The sequence below is a fragment of the Zingiber officinale genome, chromosome 4B (assembly GCF_018446385.1).
Source record: "Zingiber officinale cultivar Zhangliang chromosome 4B, Zo_v1.1, whole genome shotgun sequence".
Classification (NCBI taxonomy): Eukaryota; Viridiplantae; Streptophyta; class Magnoliopsida; order Zingiberales; family Zingiberaceae; genus Zingiber; species Zingiber officinale.
The window spans coordinates 18,922,346-18,933,659 of NC_055993.1; the positions used below are offsets into that span (position 1 = coordinate 18,922,346).

General features: G+C 45.9%; 1 protein-coding gene across 1 annotated transcript; it reads right to left on the bottom strand.

The window, feature by feature from the left end:
- Positions 1 to 248: 248 nt before the first annotated feature.
- Positions 249 to 1,638, bottom strand: LOC121977436 (heat shock protein 83-like). The gene is made up of 4 exons (XM_042530013.1): positions 1,505 to 1,638; positions 1,280 to 1,421; positions 809 to 1,089; positions 249 to 703 (listed from the first exon to the last, which is right to left on the bottom strand). The coding sequence occupies exons 1-4, from the start codon at positions 1,625 to 1,627 to the stop codon at positions 473 to 475; spliced, it is 777 nt and encodes a 258-aa protein (XP_042385947.1). The 5' UTR covers positions 1,628 to 1,638; the 3' UTR covers positions 249 to 472.
- Positions 1,639 to 11,314: the final 9,676 nt, after the last annotated feature.

An 11,314-nucleotide genomic window follows, 5' to 3' on the forward strand; every position in this document is an offset into this window, starting at 1 on the left:
AATATTATTAGTTTAAGAAAAGCGTTAGATAAATCTGTCAGAGTTGACTTTCATACCTTCTTTTCCCTAGCCAGGTAGACATGGCCGAACTTTCCTCTTCTAAGGGGCTTCTCGATATCAAAATCATTCAGCGTCCATCGTTTCTCCACTTCTAAAGCTTTCAAAGGAGACTATTGGGAAGAATCTATAGAAGTACCTTAAGGCATTTCTGGTCATTCAGCGTCCATCATTCAGCGTCCGGCACGTAAAGCTTGATGTTGTTCATCTTCTTTCTGGTGTCGAATAGGTCGAACGGAGCACGCTTCGGCACGAAAAGGATGGCTTGGAACTCGAGCTGTCCTTCTACGGAGAAATGTTTCACGGCCAAGTGCTCCTCCCAGCCATTGGTCAGGCTCTTGTAGAACGAAGCATACTCTTCCTTCGTGATCTCTTCTGGCTTTCGCAGCCATATCGGTTTCTGCTTGTTGATCTGCTACCATTCGTGGGAGACTTCTTTCACCTTCTTCTTCTGGGACTTTTTGTCCTTGTCTTCGTCGACTTCTTCAATATCGTCGTCCTCTTCCTTCTTCGATTCCTCATCGTCCTCATCGTCACTAATTTCTTTCTCGGTGGTCTTCTTTGTCCATAAATAGATCGGATAGCTGATGAACTCCGAGTGCTTCTTCACCAGATCCTTAATTCTCCTCTCTTCCAAGTATTCCAGCTACAAGACGGGGCAATTTGTATCTTTAATTACTAACTGGTGGGAGAAATTGAGAAAACTACGGTAGCAGCTAAAAATCTAGACTATTTAGAGATAAACAAGTACCTGGTCCTCTTTGAGGTAGAGGGTGATTTTGGTTCCCCGGTCGAGCTGCTCGCCGGCTGTGTCTCTTGTGACAGTAAATGAACCACCAGCTTGTGATTCCCAGATATACTGCTCGTCGTCATTGTGCCTGGTTGTCACAATAACCTTCTCGGCGACCAGGTAGGTGGAGTAGAAACCGACACCAAATTGACCAATCATGCTCACATCCGCGCCGGCTTGGAGTGCCTCCATGAACTCCTTGGTGCCAGACCGTGCGATAGTGCCCAAATTGTTCACCAGATCTACAAAGAAAAAAACTATTACCAATGTTCTAGCTATTTCATGTTTTCAGGTTTCGCCGATCCATCACTTGGAGAGCATCATTTACCAAAAAATGATGTACCCTCAAAAAGTTGGATTACGATGAACTACTTGCAGTGAACGCAAACATTCGAACGAGCATCCCGACAAGGTGCGGAGAAGAGAAATTACCAGCTTTGGTCATGCCAATGCCGCTGTCGATGATGGAAAGCGTCTTGTTAGCCTTGTCAGGCACGAGGCGGATGAAGAGCTCCGGCTGGGCGTCCAGCTTGCTCTTGTCGGTGAGACCCTCGAATCGGATCTTATCGAGTGCCTGCAGTCACACGATTTGCTTCAGCAACGACAACACAGGGGAAAAAAACGGGAGCAGCAACATGGAAAGCAGCGATGTCTCACATCCGAGGCGTTGCTAATCAGCTCGCGCAGGAAGATCTCCTTGTTGGAGTAGAAGGTGTTGATGATGAGACTCAACAACTGGTTGATCTCCGCCTGGAACGCGAAGGTCTCCATCTCCCCCATCTGCACGTCCGCCATCACCTCGATCGAAAGAAACTAGTTTCGCGAACGGGAACCGAAATCAAATGAATCAAGTGTTTCAATGTGATCTCGTCGGCCCTACCTTAGCCGGGAAGAGCGAAGAGAGGAAGGAGGAGGAGGAAGAGAGGATCAGACGAGGAGGCAAAATGGAACGATTTATGCTGCGATTTTGCTTAGGACCGAAGCAGGTGGTTTTGATCCTAATCGAGAGAGGAAGGGGCATCGATCCAGGAAGGGGAAGAGGGAGATGAGCCTGAGAGAGATGGTCAGAGGTTTAGGTTTAGGTTTAGGCTGAGAAAAGGGGCGCGATATTGGTTTAGGTTTGGAGGGAACTTTGTGAAGTGTTGTAAATTTTGGCTGGTGGAAAAATTAAATTATTTTTTTTGGTTCAGTAACATCGGGTTTTAAAAACCGCTGTTAAAATCGGTGTCTATTAACAAAAAAAAGGCGCTTATAGATATCGGCTAAAAAATCGATGTCTATGAGCGAAAATCTGCGCTTATAGACACCGGTTTTTGGAAAACCCGGTGTAAAATACTCAAAGACATCGGTTTTTCCTTAAAACTGTTGTTGTTCCACCGATGTCTATGACGGTTTTTCTTGTAGTGCGTCCAGTAATGCTTGAGCTTCCAATGAGTCAGGAGACAAAGTTGAACGTCGTTCATCTAATATGTTGTCGTCGGCATTGAACGTCTGCTCCATAGCAACAGTTGACACTGGACAAGCTAAAATTTCTTTGACGATCACGGAGATGACGGGAAAGCTTTGAGCCTTCTGTGACCACCACTTTAAGATATCGAAATTTTCGCTATCTGCTTCATTAAAATCAAAAGAAGTCATAAAATAATTCTCAAGTGCATGTGTTGTAACGCCCGAAAATTCTCAAAACTGTTTTAGAAATATAGTATGATTTTTCTGGAATTTTTATATATTTTTCCGGAATTTTTCGAATAGCGGAAGTAGCAAAAATAAATATAAACGAAAACGGCCTAAGCGGGAATCGAACCCGAGACCTATGGTTTAAGGGATAATGTTAGTAACCAGTGAACCCAGCAGGGCCGTGCTGAGAGAAAGGAGAAACATCTATATTTATATTAGAGTTGACCGGAATTACCACTTAATATAAATAGAAGGGTTAAGTGGGTTTGGTTTATTTTGCTTGGTTCGGCAAACTCCTCCCTCTCCAAACCCTCAACGCCGACGCCACCTCCTCCTCCTCCTCCTCTCTCGGCGCCCAAACCCAAGGACTCTCGGCTCATCTTCCGGCAACGACTCCAACACGAAAGAGGTTCTTCTCCGCGAGAGGAACGCGAAGACGTGAGCGGGTCGTCGAGAAGGTCATCTCCACCGGAATTCTAGCGAATAGAATTGTAAGGAATTTAGCGTACGAGGTAAGAAACCCCTCACCTGCGGTATAATAGCTCCGGTTGGTTTCCTACGCATTAGTTTTAGCTATATGCAGGTTTTTCCGGCACATAGGGTATGTTTAAACCCTCCTCGAGGATTTAGGGATCTAGTTGAACACCTCTAGACGGGCCGGACACGTTGTTCTCCTTTAGTTGGAGATTCTAGACGTTGTCGGGTGCCTAGAGGTGATCTCCCTATTAGAGGAGAGAGTTGGAGCACACCAAGTGTTCGGAAAAATGTTAGTGTAGCTAAATACCACCTCAGTTATGTTTAATAGCTCAGTTAAATGCATTAGAGGCATTTAAACCAGCACATTAGTTTAGTTCAGTTTTATGGGACTACGGTCCAATGGGTGGGCTCCCACAGTCGCCTCTAGGTTCAGATAACCTAGCTCTAGGTTCAGATAACCTAGAAACAGCATGTTATATCAGTTAGCTACAGATATCAGTATTTTATTTTCTGTGGCACTGTACTGGATTAGATATCCATTGGGTTGGACTCCCACAGTCGTCCCTAGGTTCAGAGAGCCTAGACAACCCTGCTAAATTCGGGACTTGCAACCCCGGGTCTAGTAGGGATGCGCGCACAGCAAGTACAGTTGTCGGGCCCAACAACATGTTTAGTATTTTCACCTATTATGTATTAGATTTCAAAACTCAAAATCAATTATGCTAGTTGAGTTTGTTTCCAGTTACAGATTTAGTTTCAGTTAGTTTAGCTTATGTTCAGTTCAGTGTTTTATTGCTTGCTACGATATGATTCAGTGCTCATGCCATGCTTATGTGTTATGCTTTATGATTTCAGTATACCATGACTTAGCAAGTTCAGTGCATATTTTCAAATAGCATGCTTTAAAAACCATATTGCACCGAATGCATATTTTTGTGAGGTAGATGGTTTCTTACTAAGCTTGTTAGCTTACAGATACTACTTTTCTTATACTGCAGATAAAGGTAAAGGAAAAGTGGACTAGCAGTGGAGGCTGGAGGTCAATGCAGATGAGGATGTGTGTGTATGGAACTGGAATCAAAGGTCCTTAGGGGACGTAGCAAATTGAGCATTAGACTCTTTAGCTTTACTTTAGCATTTTATTTATTGGTTTTGGTTTCCATGTTCTAGGCACCTTTAGTTATGTGTTGCCATGAATTCCTAAACTATGCCCTATGTTAAGTCAGATTACTAGTTTATGTCGTTGGAATGTTATTATATGTTGTTAGAATAGTTATGATGCATTAGTTAGGTGTTAAGTGGGGTTTTGGCACGAAAGTCTTAAATCCGAGTCCCGGTGAATCAGGACTCGATCGGTCTCCGACCGATCGTGGCTGGTTGTCACCGGATCGGTCGACCGATCCACCGGATAGATATCAGTATCCTCTGGATCGATCGTCAGCCGACCGATCCGGCGATCATAGCGTCCAGGGAGATTTGGTGCACGGATCGGTCGGCCACCGACGATCCAGCATACTGATCGGTCCGACCGACCGATCCACCACACTGGATCGATCGGTCCGCCGACCGATCGATCGAATAAACGTTCCTAGCTCCGATCGATCCACGGACCGATCAGGAGACAATCGATCTCAACCTGGATCGATTGGGAAGCTGAGTTTCGTCCAAGAAACTTATCGATCAACTCCTTGACCCTAGGGGATGTAGGATACACCAGGTATCCCTTAGATCATCTCCCTTAGCACAGGTAGAACCAATAACATGTATTAGGTCAGATATCAGTAGCATAAAAACTCAAATTAGATCAGTTTTCCGCGCAGCTTAGCACAGTAACCGTAGCGATTCGCCTTACAGCCTAGTAGTGGAAGGTGGGTCGTTACAGGGTGATCAAGCTATTCATACTACACACACATCAGCATTGTACCTGCAGCTTCCAAGTAAGAATGCCTCCCCTCTCTTTATTGTTCTTGCTTTCTAGTTACAGTTCATGTTTATATGCCTACTTCCTGTTAGTATGAGATAGTCTTTGAACATGATATCAGTAATTATATAACTGTGATAGTATTAGTTATACATATGTTCTCTATGTCTTTAGAAATGGCACGAGGACGCCTTGACTAGAAGGGCACTAGCTCGAGCCCCAACAAGAGGCGGCGATTCGGCCTCCTCCGGATCTTGACATTAGTGGCTCGATTCTGCACTAGCTGGAATGAGAAATAGCCACCTTAAAGGCTAATCGGCAGAATACCCCCACTGAACCGAACCTGACGACTCCGAAGTCTTAGAGGTTCCACCCTCACCATCGGCGCCAACACCAACACCGATGCAGACCGCAGCGGTCCGAAGTGAGCCAGAAAGGAAGCCTATCGATCCGGTGGCGGCGAGTCAAGCCGAGAACTTCTGGGCGCTAGTGAACCATGGGATGCACAAGCCTGGTTCAAAACACTGGAGAGCACGATGGAGCTTAAGGTGAAGTGTGCCTCCTTCTGCCTGACAGGAGACGCACGCATGTGGTGGGAAAGAATCAGAACGAAGCGCCCAGTGAACCAGATGACATGGGCCGACTTTGAGAAAGAATTCTTTGAGGAGTTCTTTCATATGCGGGTTACAAACCGCCACTATGACGAGTTCACTGAGTTTCGCCAGGGCAACCTATCAGTTGAGGAAGCCGTGAAGAAATTCAACAGGTTGGCTCGTCTTTGCCCAGAGCTGGTCAGCACAGAAAAGGAACGGATTAGGTTGATGCTCAAGATGCTGAGGCCAGAGATAGCAGTGAACATGGCTGGTGGCATACATAGGCCACAAACCACAGAGGAGTTGGTGAGCAGTGCCTTGACCACAGAGCACTACCAGAACAGCATGAAGCAGCAGAGGCAAGTCTTCTCAGAGTCCAAGGGCCAAGGAAACTCTCACACTCAAAAACAGCAAGGCCACAGCTCTAACTGGAAAGGGAACTCCAATAGCAAGCGCAAATCAGGGAGTGACTCAAAAGGAGGACCATCTAGCAAGCGACCCAGTTATCCAAAGTGTGCAACTTGTGGGAAATTCCACCCAGGGGTTTGTCGCAAGGGCACACGAGGATGCTTTGAATGTGGACGAGAAGGGCACATGGCCAAGCAGTGCCCGAACAAGACCGGTCTTCCTCAGCCACAGCAGATCCAGTATGCAGGCCAGCCAGCTCAGTTACATCAGATGCAGGCCGCTCTAGAAGGTCCACTCATCAGCCAGGGCCGATTAGAAGCCCCTCCAGCTATGGCGAATGCGAGGATCTACTCACCAGAGAGGACGTAGCAAATGCCTCGACAGTCGCCACAGGTCGATTAGCATTTTTCGGTATAGTGCTACTTTGATATTGGGGCAACCCATTCATATATTGCCGGATGTTCTCCGAGAAATTAGAAATACCCCGAGGTACTCGGTGGTTAGTTTCGACGGCACTACCTTGGAGAGGTCATGGCATCAGCCGGCTCGAGGCAGGTGCTACCATTATAGCGGGGGAACTCTTTTGTGATCCGATCCTGCTGGAAATGATTTACTACGTCATCCTTGGAATGGACTTCGATCGGATGCGGTGCTTCCATAGAGTGCCGTAAGCGAGAAGTCGATTCCAACCCGAAGCACGTTCGAGTACATCGAGAACCAAGAGAAAATCCAAAATTTCTCTCATGAAGGCACGAAGTTGATGGATTCGGGATGTGGGTACCTAGCACAGGTAGTCAATACCAGCCAGGACCGGGACCACCAACAGCTAGCAGGAGTCCGAGTTGTATGTGACTACCCAGCCTCCTGAAGAGTTACCAGGTCTAGCACCGACGGGAGATTGAATTTGAGATAGAGCTCTTCCCGGCACCTATTTCCAAAGCGCCTTACCGAATGGCTCCAGCACTGAAGGAACTCCATGAGCAACCACAGAGTCGCTGACAAGGGCTTCATACGCCTAGTCACTCACCACGGGAGCGCCTTGCACTGTTCGTGAAGAAGAAGGATGGAAGCATGCGGCTATGCATAGACTACAGAGCACTGAATCAGGTCACGATCAAGAACAGGTATCCTCTTCCCAGAATAGATGACCTGTTCGACCAGTTAAAGGGAGCAGCAGTGTTCTCTAAGATTGACCTCAGATCAGGATATCACCAAGTCAGAGTCAAGGAGGGTGATATATCGAAGACAGCATTCAGGACCAGATACGGACATTACGAGTTCGTAGTCATGCCTTTTGGCGTGACAAATGCTCCAGCTACATTCATGGATCTCATGAACAGAGTATTCAGGGAGTATTTAGATCAGTTTGTTATTGTGTTTATCGATGACATTCTTATCTACTCAGGAACTCAGGAAGAACACTCAGAGCACCTGAAACTAGTATTGCAGACCCTTCAGCAGAACCAGCTATACGCCAAATTCACGAAATGTGAATTTTGGCTAGATCAGGTGTCCTTCCTGGGTCACATCATCTCAAAGGATGGTATTATGGTAGATCCCAGCAAGATAGAAGCAGTAAGTAACTGGAAGAGACCCAAGAACGCCAGCGAGATCAGGAGCTTTCTGGGATTAGCAGGATATTACAGGAAGTTTGTAGAGGACTTCTCTAAGATAGCCTCCCCACTGACTGCGCTTACCAGAAAGAACAGAAAATTTCAATGGACAGAGGACTGTGAGAACAGCTTCAGTGAGCTAAAAAGGAGATTGACCAGTGCTCCCATTTTGGCTCTACCAGACGACACCAGCAGCTTTGACATCTATAATGATGCCTCTAAGTTGGGATTAGGAGCAGTACTGATGCAAAATGGCAAGGTGATCGCCTATGCCTCCAGACAACTCAAGGATTATGAGAAGAATTACCCTACTCATGACCTTGAACTTGCAGCAGTAGTGTTCGCTCTCAAAATTTGGAGACATTACTTATATGGAGCTCAGTGCAAAGTGTATACAGATCATCAGAGTCTGAAGTACTTCTTCACTCAGAAGGCTCTAAATATGCGACAGCGCAGATGGCTTGAGCTGGTCAAGGACTACGATGTAGACATCCTCTACCATCCAGGGAAAGCCAATAAGGTAGCAGATGCCCTTAGCAGAAAATCCAGTGCTACCTTATTATCTCTTACAGCCATGTCACCGCCCCTACAGAAGGAGATCGTAGATTTCGGTCTTGAACTCATCGTTGGACAGCTCTCTACTACAACCTTAGAGTCCACCTTGCTTGGTGATATTCAGTCAGCTCAGGAGCAGGACCCTGAAATTCAGAAAATCAAGCAAGGGCTAGCAGAATCAGGAAGTGGAGAATTCAGAGTGTCCGATAGCGGGGTGTTGTATTTTGGTGACAGACTCTGTGTTCCAGATCAGGAGGAGCTACGGAGACAGATTTTAGATGAGGCTCACAGGACTCCTTATGCGATGCATCCAGGTTCCACCAAAATGTATCAAGACCTGAAGAACCGTTTTTGGTGGCCCGGGATGAAGCGAGACATCGCCAGATATGTTAGCATCTGCCTCACTTGTCAGAGGGTCAAGGTAGAACATCAGCGACCAGGAGGAGTTCTGCAGCCTATACAGATCCCAGAATGGAAGTGGGAGGATATCTCTATGGACTTCATAGTGGGACTACCCAGAACCACGAATGGTTTTGATGTCATCTGGGTAATAGTCGACAGGTTGACTAAATCAGCCCACTTCTTAGCTATTAGAATATCCTACTCCATGGAGCAACTAGCTCAGTTGTATCTCAAGGAGATTGTCAGGCTGCATGGAGTCCCACGGACCATTATATCAGACAGAGACAGCAGATTTACATCACACTTCTGGAAGTGTGTGCAGTCAGCTATGGGCACCCAGTTAAAACTCAGCACAACCTTCCATCCTCAGACAGATGGTCAGACGGAGCGAGTAAACCAGGTACTCGAAGATATGCTCCGAGCTTGTGCCCTAGATTTTAAGGGAAGTTGGTGCAAATATCTGAGTCTAGCAGAATTTGCATACAACAACAGTTATCAGGCCACTATCGGCATGGCTCCTTATGAGGCACTCTATGGGCGGAGGTGCAGATCACCAATCTGTTGGTATGAGAGTGGTGAACATAAAGAACTAGAGCTTCAGACAGATCTAGTAGCAGATACCACAGCAGCCATACGCTTGAGGATAGAGACAGCACAGAGTCGTCAGAAGAGCTATGCCGATACACGACGAGACCCCTAGAGTTTTCAGGAGACAGTTTTTCTCGAGTAGCTCCCATGAAGGAGTCATGCGTTTTGGGAAGAAAGGCAAGCTAGCTCCCGGATATGTGGGACCCTACCTTATCACGAAGAGAGTGGGCAAGGTAGCATATGAGCTAGAGCTACCTCGGGAGATGTCACCGTCCAGCGATTTCATGTCTCCATCTTTGAAGAAGCATATTCAGGACGCCACCAGTGATTGAGCCCCGGTTAGTACAGTCGTGATGATCTCAGCTATGACAATCGGCCTATTCGGATAATAGACCGAGCGAAAAGAAATTACGGAACAAGGAGGTACCATTAGTCAAAGTCACCTGGCAAAATCACACAGCAGAGGCGACTTGGGAGACAGAGGCCAGAAGTATTCAGAATTGTTCTAAGTTCGAGGACGAACTTTTTATAAGGTATGGGGGATTGTAACGCCCGAAAATTCTCAAAACTGTTTTAGAAATATAGTATGATTTTTTTGGAATTTTTAAATATTTTTCCGGAATTTTCTGAGTAGCGGAAGTAGCAAAAATAAATATAAACGAAAACGGCCTAAGCGGGAATCGAACCCAAGACCTATGGTTTAAGAGATAATATTAGTAACCAGTGAACCCAGCAGGGCCGTGCTGAGAGAAAGGAGAAACATCTATATTTATATTAGAGTTGACCGGAATTACCACTTAATATAAATAGAAGGGTTAAGTGGGTTTGGTTTATTTTGCTTGGTTCGGCAAACTCCTCCCTCTCCAAACCCTCAACGCCGATGCCACCTCCTCCTCCTCCTCCTCTCTCGGCGCCCAAACCCAAGGACTCTCGGCTCATCTTCCGGCAACGACTCCAACACGAAAGAGGTTCTTCTTCGCGAGAGGAACGCGAAGACGTGAGCGGGTCGTCGAGAAGGTCATCTCCACCGGAATTCTAGCGAATAGAATTGTAAGGAATTTAGCGTACGAGGTAAGAAACCCCTCACCTGCGGTATAATAGCTCCGGTTGGTTTCCTACGCATTAGTTTTAGCTATATGCAGGTTTTTCCGGCACATAGGGTATGTTTAAACCCTCCTTGAGGATTTAGGGATCTAGTTGAACACCTCTAGACGGGCCGGACACGTTGTTCTCCTTTAGTTGGAGATTCTAGACGTTGTCGGGTGCCTAGAGGTGATCTCCCTATTAGAGGAGAGAGTTGGAGCACACCAAGTGTTCGGTAAAATATTAGTGTAGCTAAATACCACCTCAGTTATGTTTAATAGCTCAGTTAAATGCATTAGAGGCATTTAAACCAGCACATTAGTTTAGTTCAGTTTTATGGGACTACGGTCCAATGGGTGGGCTCCCGCAGTCGCCTCTAGGTTCAGATAACCTAGCTCTAGGTTCAGATAACTTAGAAACAGCATGTTATATCAGTTAGCTATAGATATCAGTATTTTATTTTCAGTGGCACTGTACTGGATTAGATATCCATTGGGTTGGACTCCCACAGTCGTCCCTAGGTTCAGATAGCCTAGACAACCCTGCTAAATTCGGGACTTGCAACCCCGGGTCTAGTAGGGATGCGCGCACAGCAAGTACAGTTGCCGGGCCCAACAGCATGTTTAGTATTTTCACCTATTATGTATTAGATTTCAAAACTCAAAATCAATTATGCTAGTTGAGTTTGTTTCCAGTTACAGATTTAGTTTCAGTTAGTTTAGCTTATGTTCAGTTCAGTGTTTTATTGCTTGCTACGATATGATTCAGTGCTCATGCCATGCTTATGTGTTATGCTTTATGATTTCAGTATACCATGACTTAGCAAGTTCAGTGCATATTTTCAAATAGCATGCTTTAAAAATCATATTGCACCGAATGCATGTTTTTGTGAGGTAGATGGTTTCTTACTAAGCTTGTTAGCTTACAGATACTACTTTTCTTATACTGCAGATAAAGGTAAAGGAAAAGTGTGTTGGTGCAATATCCCTCAGGTCAAGGGTGACCTGGTTAACCAAGTTGAGTCTTGGTTAGGGTTTAGATGTTTGACAATAAGACATCAATCGAAGAAGAGTCAAGTAGGTCAAGGTTTGACCGGATACTTGACTGGGAAGTCCTAACTGGCATGTTAGGCAGAAGGAAGTCCTAGTGA